At 36.4% G+C, this 15,313-nt stretch overlaps 1 protein-coding gene across 1 annotated transcript; it reads left to right on the plus strand.

Annotated features, from left to right (window-relative positions):
• Nucleotides 1–13,620: 13,620 nt before the first annotated feature.
• On the plus strand, nucleotides 13,621–14,262 carry LOC138892849 (uncharacterized). The gene has a single exon (XM_070176596.1). The coding sequence runs from the start codon at nucleotides 13,621–13,623 to the stop codon at nucleotides 14,260–14,262; it is 642 nt and encodes a 213-aa protein (XP_070032697.1).
• Nucleotides 14,263–15,313: the final 1,051 nt, after the last annotated feature.

Below are 15,313 nucleotides of genomic sequence, written 5' to 3' on the forward strand. Positions count from 1 at the left end.
ATAAATCATACAGACCTACCCATCTTCTCAACAATCCCCACTCCCACGCACCTTCTTTTATTGCACCTTACTTAATTTGCTTTCTCACAGTTCAAACCTACTTGAATATTTGCATCTGCCTCTCTGCCACCACACAATCTTCACCATTAATACTCTCCTTTCTACCTTTGCTTAATTGTTTTCCTTCTCAGTATAGTCTTCCCTTTTTAATTGCTATCTTGCTTAGCTATCTACTATTGTTTTCTTTTTCTTTTTTCTTTCTCTTTAAAAAAAGAGTTCAAAGTTATTTGTATTGACGGTGTAAAAGATATTTATACAGTCAGATAATTTATAAGGTAACTACAGTCAGACCTCTCTATAACAACATCCTTCTATAACAACACTTCACTATAAAAGTCAAGTTTTTTCGGAACCAAATTTCATATTATGTTATAATATGCGTTTTCTATAACAACAATTCGCTATAACATCTAAAATTATCTGGAACAAACGAGACTGTTATAGAGAGGTTTGACTGTATAGGTATTCTCTTAAAAAGTATTAATTGATAATCAGGTAAATATGATAATAACTGACTGCTATCAAAGGTTAAAATCACTAATAATAAATATTTACACCGTTAATATTTAAAAAGAACCACATACGATGTTAATACGAAATTACATTAATTTTATCATGAATAAATAATAATGAAAGTGCTAATATATATTATGTAAATAATATAGTAAAAATACATATGATAGACACTTGTCATGTATTTATTGATTTAATATGAAAATCGGGGCTTCTTCTTCTCCCTTTTTTTCGCTACTATAATTCTATTTCACATTTTGATAGTGTTACTTGTAATTCTTTTTCTAAATTCTAGTAGATCTCCGAATTAGTCTACACAAATCGTGTTGACTGTCCCATTAAGATAATTAAAATAAATTAAAAAAAGTTAGGTGAGAAGAAGACTTGAAAGGCAACATATATATATTTGTTGAGCTACATATATGCATATAAAGGAATTGAAAGTGTTGGGATAACTTTTATTGAGGTAAAGACGTTATTAAAATGATTTTGACAGTACAACTCCTGTTAATGTTAATATAATATTAGGGTTGGTAAGAGGGAGAGAAGAAAGACATTTTTGGTTAATCTTTAATTTATCTGCAGTCTACTTGAGAATCTGCTAGTGGTTAGATTTCACTTTATTTTTATATTAATAAACTTATAAACCTTGTATTTCAGCTCTGAGTTCTCTTTTTGTAGGCTTTTCTTTACCTAAAATTCAAGTATAGTGTAAATAAATAAAAAAACATATGTACCGCTTATGAAAAGGATATGAGGACTGCCTAATCATTTATTCTACAATTAAAGAATATGGGGAAACAGTGACCCCACTGAATGAAAGTTCTACCAAAAGGCTAATTAAGGAGGGATATGCTGCCTTGCCAAAATTTGCCTGTTGTGTATGAGTTGGCAGTGTTTATAGGAGTAGTTTTTATTCCTCAATCCCTTGGAAAAAAATGCCTTGATCTAGGAATTTTGATTTTTCTTTAGTTTGACTTGATCCTTGAATTTACTACTACTTAGATTTTATTGGATCTTAAAGTCCCTATTTAAAACCCTAGCTCTTTTTTATCATCTTGTTGGTATTTTAAGCTGTCTTACAAAAGAATTTACTCCATATGAAAATGTAATTTACTTAGAAAAGAAAAAAAGAACACCCACAAAGTTGGTAGGTTTTCCAATTTATTGACATATACAATCTTAAGAAATCCCAGTAAATCAATTAATATACATTTTAATTTTGTTTGTAATTATGCCCTGAATATTCTATGGATCCTGTCTTATTTGAGGTTCTATCACATTTCAGCGTCAGATTTTTTTTAAAAATTTAAATTTTATGAAATGATGGTGTAAATTAAATATATATTCAAACAATCAAGTCACAGTTATAATACAATTGCAAATAAATTGCTACTATAAACATTAATTGTAACCTGGTACAAGAAGGTAACTTACTAGCTATCATATATTGAACGGCACTAATAATAAAAACAAACTTAAATCCATTTTTGAATGGAAATAAATTGAGGAAACTATGATTTCCTTCTTTTCTTGCTGAAGCACCCCACTTTCTATTTTCACTTGAATGTAGAGCGTAGATGTTGTAACACTAACTATTTCTTTATCCAATTTATGTGTTCCTCTAATTATTCATTCAAAAAAAAATTCACTAATGAATTTACTGATTGAAATTTGAAACTAATAAGTCAAAAACATGTATGTGAAAGAGTTTTGAGCTATATACGCGACGAAACATAAATAACTATATATAATGTATTTGAACCTCGAAGTATGAATACATAATAAGAAAGCCAAGAAACTGAAAAACAATAAAAAAAAAAATAATAATAATAATATATATATATTCTTTTTTTTGTTGTTGAAATTTCAACCTTATTGGGGGAATGAAAGGCTTCTTCTATTCTGTTTGTTTCCGAACATTGGGACCGAAGAAGTCCCTTAATCCATGCTTCACTTCACGCATCTCCATGGCGTAGAGTTGCATCTTAGTTGGTTATTATATTATTAATGCAGCAATCAATAAATATATCATAATAATAATAATAATAAGATTTACAATATTAACGCATTCAAGTTTTACAATATTTTAATGGAGCATTAATTATAAGTGTAAGCTTCTATTCTGGAATCTCGAATACCCTTTTGTTTATTTGTCTGTTTGTTCATTCAAATTCAAACAAAAATATTGAAGATTTGTCAGCTTCTTTAACTCTCCAAATCTGGAACTCTGGAATTTGACTCGCTTTTTTTTTTAAATGTTGGACTACCAGAACACACGCTAGCTGAAATAACATTTTCTTGTATATCTGCTTGAATATTCTTTAACCAAGTCAGATTCTCAAATAAATAATTCTATATTCGCCCATTTTCATGAATTGATCTTAGTAGGTGTAATACGACGTCTTTCAAAGCTTGGTATAAATTAATCTTCTAGCTGGGTTACTTTTTTCAAACAAAAAGAGATGAGATTATGTTAATATGATGTTTGTTAATTTTTTTATAAATTTATACAAAAACTATTAAAAAGCATACTTTCATTTCTTTAAATTATAGGGAAACTACCAGCTATGTCCATTTATAAGAAACTTATTACAAAAATTGGCCAATTCATTAAATATTACTAATATTAGTCAAATGTTATCAATATTAGCCAATTAGCTATTTGTAGCTAAAACAAGGTCAAAAGTTTGCTTTCTTTTGAGTGTGTATTATTAGAATAGATTGAGTACATCTTAAGGAGTTTGAATCTCAGCTTTGGGATAATTTGGCGGAGTTTTAAGGTGATTTGAATTGAAAATTCGAAGTAGAAGATGAAACATAAAAAAATAATCTGTGTATCATTTCTGTATCACATACGTATCATATTTATATAAAATATGTATCACATGTATATCCATTTATATCTCTGTGTGTGATACATGTGTCGCAGAGAAGAAATTTTGAACTCGATTTTAACTACGAATTTTGATACCAAATCAGTCTGAAACACCTCCAATCTTCCTCAAAGTTTGTATATTGACTCATCTATATGTTTTCAATGAATTTCAACCATACCCATTGAAAAATATCCTTTTTTGCTTAGATTTTGAGAATCTTGTATATATATTTTTTGTATTTCATCACCTTATTTGCTACCTTATCCATGAAATTTTCTTTCCGTCTTGTATCTAATATTGTTGATCACGCTTATAAATATGGAAGGAGTTATTTGCATGTGATTCTTGGAGAGGAAGAACCTTATTTATTTGGATTTTCAATTTTATATGTGTTTGGCTAGTTTTGAAAAGTCTATGATTAATGGCTCGGGGTTGGTGAGTTTGAACTTATTTGGGATATTTATACAAGATTTTCCTTAATTATATTTTTAACACGCTCTCTCACAAGCCAGCATGTTTCTTTTTATCTGTCAAACAAGTGAAAGTTATTTTTGCTATTAAGTGACGGTGAGACTTGAACCCAAAAGTACCCTCTAATATTATGTTAAATTGTGTCACCTTCTCATCTAAAAACATAAGTATTAAATCAAAAATACATTTATTTTCTTAATTATATTTCCACCAGAAGTTTACGACTTCTCGTGAGTCGTGAGTCGTGAGTCGTGACTACTTCCTTGACACAATGTCTTGTCACACCATGATTTTCCTCTTGAACAGATGTAATATCTTGTTCTAATGTTTCAAATATGGTAATATGTTCAGCTGCATTAATTGATGCAATTTGTACGTAGGTACATGGAAATCCAGCCAGAATCATTTTAATCAGTACGTCTTGGAAAATAATAACTATATGCGATAGTATTTACACTAAATCAAATAATATAAATGTTTACCAGAAAAATAGATAGAGTTGAATTTATACGTGATTCTAAGGATACGTAGTATAATTTGATACAAAGGTAAGAAAATTAGATTAACGTAGAAATGAGCAATAAAAAGATAGATACAATCTTCGCAAATTGAGCAAACCTTGAGCCTTATGGGATTGATTTCTCTTTAGCCAATAATAATGAAATTCGGAGAGACAAAAGAGAAATGAATGAAAGCTAACAGCATATTACTTATGAGTCTGTTACCATGGCAATCATTAACTTAGTCTCTTCTATTTATACGGTGAAATATCTCCTTTTTGGCATTATTCTATAGAAAAGCATGAGCCTTTCTCACCGTTGGCCACCTTTTCCACTAATATCGTGATTTATATTATAATAATCAGTTAGTGGCAAGAGTTATGGACCCTTGTCGGCCGAGCTGGCGAAGCTTTCTCTGAGGCCATTAAGAACAGGACTGGTTACGCCCTCGACAAACTAGAAGGCAGGTCTGATGGTCTTGATGACTGGCTTCGATAGCACTTTTAATTCCGATCTCGGCCGATCATGTTGGATATCTGAACTTCGATATCGGTACCTGTTTCACTCGTGACTTCGATTTCCATTCAATCGTCGTTCCAGAAGCTCGGTCAAGCCTCGAGCTCGGTTTAACCCGTATACAGACAGTCCCCTCATTTTTTGGAGAGTAAATGACAAGAAACGATATGAGACCTCAATCTTTACTTTTACTCTTATCTTCTAATCATTCATCTTCTTCAAAGCTTGTATTTACTGATCTCTGTGTTTCGTTGCCTGAGAGCTTGAGTGAATCTGAAAGTGAAAAAAGACCCCGAGGGCGGAGATGTTGCTCCTAAGATGAAGGTGCCCAGACCCCTTAGGCTTTTAAACAAGTTTGTATTTCTGTTGAGGCCGTTTCGGCCTTTGTAAATAACTTTCATCGGGCCATGCCGCTCTTGTAAATTTTTTTTGATGAATATATAAAACTTTTTCCCTTCCATGGCTTCTGAATCTGTTGTCTTTTTCTTGATTTATACAAAGGTCAAAGCGCCTTAGCATAAAATTATGCAGTTGTATTCGAAGGTCCAAGGTTGATATGGTAAGGATTGATAGTAAGTACTTCCCTCGACCGCTTTTGATCGGTAATCCTTGAGTAAATATTCGAACTCGAATTAAGGTAGCCTTTAGGCTTGATACGTAGTCCCATATTCGAGGTAATAATTCGATCTTGAATCGAAACGGCCCTTGGGCTTGATAGATAGTCCCCGAGTGAGAATGGTTGCTCGAACTCGAGTTAGGGTAGCGCTTAAGCTTTTTGGTCAAGTGAGGATTTGCTCGGACTCGAAATAAAGTTGCCCTTGGGCTTTAGCAGTCAAGTGAGAATGATTTCTCGAGCTCGAAGTAAAAGTAGCCCTTAGGCTTAATGGTCGAGTGAGTGTTTGCTCGAACTCGAGATAAAAAATAGCCCTTAGGCTTTATGGTCGAGTGAGTGTTTGCTCGAACTTGAATTAATGTAGCCCTTAGGCTTTGTGGTCAAGTGAGTGTTTGCTCGAACTTGAATTAATGTAACCCTTAGGCTTTGTAGTCGAGTGAGAATGATTTATCGAACTCGAAGTAATGGCAGCCCTTGGGCTCGATAGATAGTTCCCGAGTGAGAATGATTGCTCGAACTCAAGTTAAGATAGCCCTTAGGCTTTATGGTCGCATGAGGATTTGCTCGAACTCGAAATAAGGTAGCCCTTGGGCTTTAGCAGTCGAGTGAGAACGGTTTCTCGAACTCGAAGTAAAAGTAACCCTTAGGCTGAATGGTCGAGTGATTGTTTGCTCGAACTCGAGATAAAAATAAGCCCTTAGGCTTTATGGTCGAGTGAGTGTTTGCTCTAACTCGAATTAATGTAGCTTTTAGGCTTTGTGGTCGAGTGAGTGTTTGCTCAAACTCGAATTAATGTTGCCCCTAGGCTTTGTAATCGAGTGAGAATGATTTCTCGAACTCGAAGTAATGGCAGCCCTTGGGCTCAATAGATAGTCCCCGAGTGAGAATGGTTGCTCGAACTCGAGTTACGGTAGCCCTTAGACTTTATGGTCGAGTGAGGATTTGCTCGAACTCGAAATAAGGTAGCCCTTGGGCTTTAGCAGTCGAGTGAGAACGATTTCTCGAACTCGAAGTAAAAGTAGCCCTTAGGCTTAATGGTCGAGTGAGTGTTTGCTCGAACTCGAGATAAAAACAGCCCTTAGGCTTTATGGTCGAGTGAGTGTTTGCTCGAACTCAAATTAATGTAGCCCTTAGGCTTTGTGGTCGAGTGAGTGTTTGCTCGAACTCAAATTAATGTAGCCCTTAAGCTTTGTAGTCGACTGAGAATGATTTCTCGAACTCGAAGTAATGGCAGCCCTTGGGCTCGATGCAATAAATTCTTGGAGGGACCTCTTTTTATTCTTGTATGAAATAATTTTACATGCGTACATGTTTTATGCTTAAGGCTTGAGCAATCTACGCGGGCACTGTTCATTTGACTGTTTTGGCCCATACAATAATTTTGTCCTCTCGAGGACCTTTTAACATAAATCATTTTCTTTGTTGCAGCTGATCTCCGAGGGTGGCGCCCCCCAGTATTCGAGGTTGATCAGATAGAGAGGCCTCAGATACTGATGACACAACATTTAACACCGAACCGCTGTTCTAGATCGTCACCCTCGAGTTGGTTACCTAGAATTGTTAGTTTTGAAGCATAAAAAAGAGAAACGAACGGGGCTGTACCTCAGAAGTAACATCGTTTTCAGGTGAGTTACATTCCAATTGTTAGGCCCGATAGCCTCGGTGCTTCCTTAGGCTTGATGGGCCCGTCAAAGTCATTTTTGGTCATGACCCCTGATTATTTCGACCTTGATCATTTCTTCTCTCGTTTCTCAAATGGTTCCGACCGGGTGCGCTGCTCCTCCGATCTTCATTATATGGCCGATATTGATCCCTGCTTGACCCTGGCTCGTGGTCGGTGTCTCTCTTGGTTATTTCGAGGTTCCTGGCTAGATAAATGGATTCCGAAGGGACTCGAACTGACCATCTTCGATTCTGATTTTTGATTGATACCGATTGTGCACATCGGCCCATGTAGTGGTAGGGTACTCTATTAAGTTTTGCTTTAATTATCGTGAAGACATCGATCTTCGTTCGTTCAGTCCTTGAGTGAAAGCTTGAATGGCCTAATCGTCCGTGACCGATAGTAGATCCACTCATTCCATTTGGAAACAAGATACGAACTCTCTTAGCATCTCGTTATCTTTTTGCATTACATTGAAAAGGTCCGACTTCCTAGTTTCGACCTTTATGGCTCCGACATGTGCTTTTATGAAAGAATCTGCAAGCATAGCAAAAGAATAAATAGAGTTAGGCAGTAAATTATGATACCATATCATTGCGCCCTTTGATAGGGTTTCCCCAAACTTCTTTAATAATACAGATTCGATCTCGTCGTCTTCTAGATTGTTCCCTTTAATGGCACATGCGTAATAGGTGACATGTTCGTTGGGATCGGTCGTTCCATTATATTTAGGAATTTCGGGCATGCAGAACTTCTTGGGGATCGGTTTTGGAGCTGCGCTTGGGGGGAAGGGCTTTTGTACGAATTTTTTGGAATCCAAGCCCTTCAATATTGGTGGTGCCCCTGGGATCTGATCAACCCTGGAGTTATAAGTTTTTATTTTTTTGTCGTTTGCTTCAATCCTCCTTTCTCCTGACTCTATTTGTTTTGTCAGTTCCTCGAGCATCTTAATAATTTCAGGATTAGTCCCCGATTCTTGTTCATTTGACCTTACTACAGTTGGCCCCGTTTTGTGGGTGACTTCTTGGGGTGGACCGGGCTCGAGCCTGCTCAGTGCCTGGGTTTCGCTCTGCAAATGAGCTATCACTACTTGTTGAGCTTGTAACATTTTGAAAATCCTACGCAGGTTGATCCCGTATTCTCCAGCATTTTGGGTATTTCGAACTGCAGATCGAGTTCCACCATGAATGCTATTTTCAGGGTCAGAACGCTGGTTCGCCTCAATGGCCATATGTGAATTAACGTCAATTGGATTTACGGCTCAAGTTCCAATGGGGTCGAAGAGTGGACTTTCATCCCCGGGCGTCAGGTTATTATTCTCATCTTGAAGGCCAGCTTTGTTATCGATAGGCAGGGCCATTAATTGAGAGTTCGTCGTTTTTAACCTGAAATCAAAGACACTTTCAAGAGCAAGTGTAAAAATAGTGTGTTTCACAGAGATTCGTACCAAATAACCACAATTATCCTTAGCCCCACGGTGATCGGGTGCCAAACTGTTTATCCGAAAAATGGATAGAGTTGAATTTATACGTGGTTCTAAGGATACGTAGTATGATTTGATACAAAGGCGAGAAAATTAGATTAACGTAGAAATGAACAATAAAAAGATAGATATATTCTTCGCAAATTGAGCAAACCTTGAGCATTATGATTTCTCTTTAGCCAATAATAATGAAATTCGGAGAGACAAAGAGAAATGAATAAAAGTTAACAATATATTGTTTATGAGTTTGTTACCATGGCTATCAATAACTTAGTATCTTCTATTTATAGGGGGAAATATCCCCTTTTTGACATTATTCTATAGAAAAGCATGACCGTTGGTCATCTTTTCCACTAATACCGTGATTTATGCTATAATAATCAGTTAGTGGCAAGAGTTATGGACCCTTGTCGGCCGAGCTGGCGAAGCTTTCTCCGAGGCCATTAAGAACGGGACTGGTTACACCCTCGACAAACTCGAAGGCAGGTCTGATGGTCTTGATGACTGGCTTCGATAGCAATTTTGATTCCGATCTCGGCCGATCATGTCGGATATCTCAACTTCGATATCGGGACCGGTTTCACTCGTGACTTCGATTTCCATTCAATCGTCATTCCAGAAGCTCGGTCAAGCCTTGAGCTCGGTCGAGCATCGAGCTCGGTTCTACCCATATACAATATTATTTAATAGATACAAACTAAAGCAAAAATATACGTGTTATATTTCACTTAACTATGTTTAACTAATAATATGTTGAATGCTGGTTGATTCGAATGGTGACCCGACGGATGCGAGACAAATGCGCAGCCCAGAGCAATAGATCCAGAGAGTTGCACGATCCTATGGCGAGCAGAGTGAGGTTGCGCGACCTAAATCAAAAATCAGTTATGCCCTTTAGCCTAGTTGGTTTGAAAAATGTACACTTAGGGTATTTAAAGACAATAGATTGTAATTAGGATCAAATATATATATATATATATATATGTTTTTCTTTCATAGTGGAAAATATTCTATGCTTTTGCATCGAGGACATAGAATTAGCTAAAACTCTCTGCGTTATTTCATTCTTATCTATTTGATTTGTATGTGATTAATTAAGTGATAGTTGATATAAATTTTGTTCAAACATTAGAGGTGCATAAATTTTTTGTGATCCAAGATAGTGGTACCATCTTCATTAATGTTACCAATAAAGTTGCCATTCTAGAATGATCGGAACGTGTTTTAGCTCCGCAACTGCCGCTCTATGTACGTGATACAAGTTGTTTTCGATGGTATATATGGATGAGTTAATATTGTAGCTTCCCTTGCATTTTTCACGAAGATGATGGTCCACGCTTTCATTTGCAAAATAATTGGTCTAAAACATTGAATTTTGTGGTAACTCATCTAAAAATGTACGTAATTAATTGATGACGAGAATCATAACGTGCACTTCTTTTAAAAGATAAATGATGATGAGATTTATAAAAAAACTTTTACTTGCTTTAATCCAAAATTATATTACGTGACTAGTTCATCTAAAAGTTTAAAATTTTGATAACATTCTCATGATTCATAATTAGGTATATTCAAAGTAACGACAATATTGATAAAAATAACAATAATAATAAACAATACAAGCATAATAAACAGTATAACAATAATAACTCAACAACATGAGTAATATTTATGCTTAGTGTTAATTTTGATTCTATACGCGCCTAAAGCATATCTTATTCCTCCTTTAGTTTTTAGCCTTTTAGTAGTTTGTTGTGCAAAGTTCCGAAATTTTGAATTATCGTTATCGTTGGGTGACTTTGGATATGTTTTAGCAAAACGAAAAGTTCAGATTTTTTCTTTTCTACAAGCAAGGGTGGAGGAGAGGTTACGTTAGTTTCCATATGATATGGGTCCCATAAAATGAATTTTAAGTAATTAAGATTGCTGTGCTTTTCATGTAAGAAATCTAAAACCTTTTTATCCTCCTTGTTTGTCTTTCCAGCTCATTCCTTCGGTTCATATGCTGCTGATTTTTTTTTCTCCTTGGAGTCCAATTATTTTTTCTCTTATTACTCAAAGATCCTTTAAATATTGTGAACTTTACAAAGTAGTATTCTTAATTTTATTATCAGATGAAGGAAAGAATGACAGTAAGTCGATGATCAATGTCAAAATGTTGTAGTTATGATATTTCATTGTAGACATTAATAGATCATAACTTATACAGAGGATTTAATCAATCCTAAATATTTGAGATTGGAAATGTAGCTGATTAATTTGATGTATATTGAAAGAAATTAGCGTGTATCTCAAAAGGAAAAGTCCCTCGTTGATTAAGAAGAGCAAGCTTTTTCACTTTATAATTAACTCAGGAGTTGGGCTGCAAAGTAAAATGGGGTGATTTTTTCTCTTGTGCAAAAATTGACGTGAGGTCTAATCCAAGTCCACCTTTAGGATTTTTTTTACTTTTATGTATGTATATTTTTATTTTGCCGTTAAATTAGCATGTACATAACTGGGAGAGCTTGTGCAAAATATTCTTAAGAGCAGTGTATTCATAGTGCTTTAAGCTAAATTCTATTCTCATATAATATATATTGGTAAATATTTTATGTGTTGAAGCAATATTAAGGCGAACAGTAACTTCCTCTCTCAAAATAGAAACGCGTAATCTCACGCGACGACTTGATGAACACGCCGGCAGCCGGCCAACCGGCGCATATTGACCAGCCAAAAGACCCCCCAGTTGTGATAAATACATTCACGGACACGAATCTACCAGCAGGACACTATATGGCAACACTTAAAGGAATCCCTAGCTCGAGCACGCAAAAACAGAGTTCTACGGTGGTAGCAAGGCAAAGACCCATAACGGAATTCTGGCGGTAATCTTTAAAGCAGAAGACTATTACAGAGTGATGGCAGACGATTGCAAGCTTACATTGGTCAGAAAATTCACTTATGGAAGGCCAAGAATTGAAGAAATTAGGGCAAAATTTCTTGAGCAAATTCCTTTGAAAGGAAAAGTGAGGATTGGTGTTTATGACTATAGGCACGTCTTCATTGACTTCAACACAGAAACAGACTTCAATGAAGTTTACTTCAGAAGATTCTTGGGAATTACAGGTAATCTTATGCGAATGTTCAAATGGTCTCCGGATTTCGACCCGAATGAAGAGACATCCTTAGCTCCCGTTTGGGTCCTTCTACCAGAATTGAAATATCATTTATATAATTGGGAGTACCTTAAACAGGTTCTCACTCAAGTTGGTACACCACTAAGAGAATATTTGGCCACAGTTGGTCGATCTAGACCCAATATGATAAAGGTTAGAGTGGAGGTACATCTCTCGAAGCCACTCAAAAATTCAGTTTTTGTTGGATTGGAAGGACTTGGAGCAGGTTTAAAAGGACATGAACAGAGGCTGGAGTATGAGGGGGTTCCAGCATATTTCAAGACATGTAAACTACAAGGTCACAACATCCAAAATTGTAAGGTAGAGGCAAGGAAATTAACAAATCAGGAGAACAACAAAGAAGAGAGCAAAGGGAATGGAGGAGAACTACAATTGCAGCCACATGCTCAGAAGAAGATGGAAATATCAGATTCCACAAAATGCAATACATTACTAGAAACTGGACAAGGAAGTGGAGTCAAAAAGAAAAGGAGGAATAGAAAGAAGAATGGAAAGACTGCTGGAAAGGCAACTGAAGCAGTCTACAAGGTGGTGAAGGACAACAACATAAAAGAGACAGAACAAACTCATGAGAAACAACAACAAAAGGAATCAAACCCTGAAAATGAAAAGGGAATAGATACTAACAACAGGAAGAGGAAGAAGAAGGTGATTAAGAAGAAGGTTGGTCGTCTGCTTAAAGTCAAAAGCATGCTTTGGAGCAAACATAAGACTAAACAGGTAGCAACTGAAAATCTGAAGAATGGAGTAAATAGGCACAACATCCTTGGCAAGTTAAACATGTCAGGGAATCCTACTGATCAGCCCGAACAGGTTATTAGCGATGTTCAATCAGTTACCAACAACAAGGAAGGAGGTAATGCAAAAATACAGGATCATGTCGTTAATCAGGAATTTCTAGCTCCAGTTAGTGCGAACACCGCTGACATACAAGGGAAAGGAGGCCAAATCATAATAGAATTGGGCTCCCTGGAGGTAATTAACGATTTAGGAACCCACCATAGACATGGTCCAGACATTCAGAAGGGGAAACAACAGTTGGATCCTTATAGTGATGAGGGGGAAGATAGTGATTACATGGATAACGGATAATCAGAAGGGAATAATACAGACGAGGAAGAAGAAGTGGCTGACAGTTTGATAGAAGCATTTTCACCCAAGCTCACAGAACCTATGGACCCAGTGTGCAAAGAACTGGAAGATGTCATTGAGAAGCAAAGACTATCGCCAAGAGGGTCCGAGACGAAGAAAAACAAAAGGAAAGGAGGCCATTGTGGCCTGCCTTCTGGTAAAAATAAGTGATCTTTAATACCCCTATTATTTTAATGATTAACATCATTATATGGAATATAAGGGGTATAAAGTCAAAATGTGCTTTTGAAAGACTGATCCAACTAGTCAAAATACATAAAATAGATTTTATGGCACTACAAAAGCCTTTTTTGGATGCTAACTAGATTGATGCTTTCAAGATCAGGTTAGGGTTAGACCACTGTATAACTAATAAGCGTAACAAAGTATGAATTTTTTTAGAGGGTCAATCTTCACTGTGAAGTAGTTAGCAAGAGCAGACAAGTGACCGTTAAAATAAATTAGCTAGGGAAGTGTAATATATGGTGCACAACTGTGTATGCTAGATCCAGGGCAGTGAAGAGAAGAAAATTATGGAATAAACTCAGAACTATCCATTCTCAGGTGAATGGTCCGTGGGCCATTTTGGGGGGGGGGGACTTAAATTCAATTATGACACCTGAAGAGAAGAAAGATGGAGTTCCTCACATATTGAATAAAAGTACTGACTTTATCAGTTGTATGGAGGACTGTGGTGTCTCGGACATGGGCTTTACTGGCAACCCATACACTTGGTGCAATGGGAGGAAGCAGAGGAGAAGAATCATGAAGAGGTTGGATAGGATATTGATTAATGAAGAATGGGTTGAGGAATATCAGAAAAGCAGCGTGGAGCACCTTGCTAAAACTGGTTCTCATCATAACTTACTATTGTTTAGGTGCTCTAATGATAATGATCAGTTCATCAGGTATTTCAAATTCTTAAATTTTTGGACTCAACAACCAGAGTACATTCCCTTAATAGAAGAAACTTGGAGTATGGAGGTAAGAGGTAATTCAATGTGGATCCTGCAACAAAAAATAAAAGCTTTATCCAAAATTCTAAGTCAGTGGTCTAGGGAGTCTATTGGTGATGTGTTCGAGAAAGTGAAGATTCTTGAAGAGGATAACAGGAAAGCTGAAGATGCATTTGACTTAGATGATTGTGATCGCAACAGGCAGACATTGCATAAATCTCAAGCTGAGTATATTTTTTGGCTCAAAAAGCAGAAATCAATGTTGAGGCAGAACTCTAAACAGAGCTTCAGCGGCTAGGATGAATAGAGCTAGAGATAGTGGGTCCCCCTGCTTTAGACCTCTGGAAGAGCTGGAATACCAATTATTACCAACTAGATTATGAATCAAGTCTGTTGTCTTCTCTGAGAAGCCCATCTTTCTTAGAGTCGTCGTGAGAAAGGCCCAAGATAACTTGTCGTAGGCTTTGGACATATCAAGTTTTATGACAATATTCCCTCCTCTATTCTTCTTCCTGATTCCATGAATAATTTTTTGAGTGAGAAGAATGATCTCAGTAATAAGCCTACCTTTGACAAATCCAGTTTGATTTTCCGAGACTAGCTTAGTCAATAGAGGTGTAATGCTCAACGCCAAAATTTTAGAAATTATCTTGTTTGAGAAGTTACACATGCTAATAGGCCTATACTAAGATAAAGAGTTAGGAGCATTAACTTTGGGAATGAGAACGAGGCATGTATGAGTGAAGAATTTGGTAAGACTATTCCTAGAAAAGAAAGACCATACAAATTCACATAAGTCATGTTTGATAGTCTCCCATGATTTGTGATAAAAGTGCCCATTGAATCCATCAGGCCCAGCTGCATTATTTGGATCCAATGAGAATAAGGCAATTTTGATCTCCTCCACAGATGGCCTTACTTAGTAATTTTCGTTATCTTCATCAGTAATTACAACCTCGATTCTTCTCAAAATACCCATACTGCTATTGTTTGGAGGTTGTGAGAATAAGCTACTGAAGTGATTCACAGCAGCATCCACAATATTTCTATTTCCCTCTATCCACTCCCCATGTTCGTTTTTAATTTTGTAGATCTAGGACTTTCTTCTCCTCTCTCTCATGACACTATGAAAGTATTTAGAATTAGTGTCCCCCTCCTCAGCCCATATGGTCTAGGTTGAATTGAGAAATTTCAGTTATGCTGTGCTATCGGACCTGTATGGGATAGGGTGATGTGGGATCACCCCCGGGTATGTGCATGTGAAAGCTACACAGCGATTTGATGGCTTTTGGAACAACTCTGGGCACGTTCGAAGACGAACGTATGTTTAAGAGGGGGAGGATGTAATG

This window comes from Nicotiana tomentosiformis, chromosome 5, assembly GCF_000390325.3.
Source record: "Nicotiana tomentosiformis chromosome 5, ASM39032v3, whole genome shotgun sequence".
Lineage (NCBI taxonomy): Eukaryota > Viridiplantae > Streptophyta > Magnoliopsida > Solanales > Solanaceae > Nicotiana > Nicotiana tomentosiformis.

What these genes read in the sequence shown, in the direction of transcription:
- LOC138892849 (XM_070176596.1), top strand. Translation starts at nt 13,621, where the DNA reads ATGACACCTGAAGAGAAGAAAGATGGAGTTCCTCACATATTGAATAAA.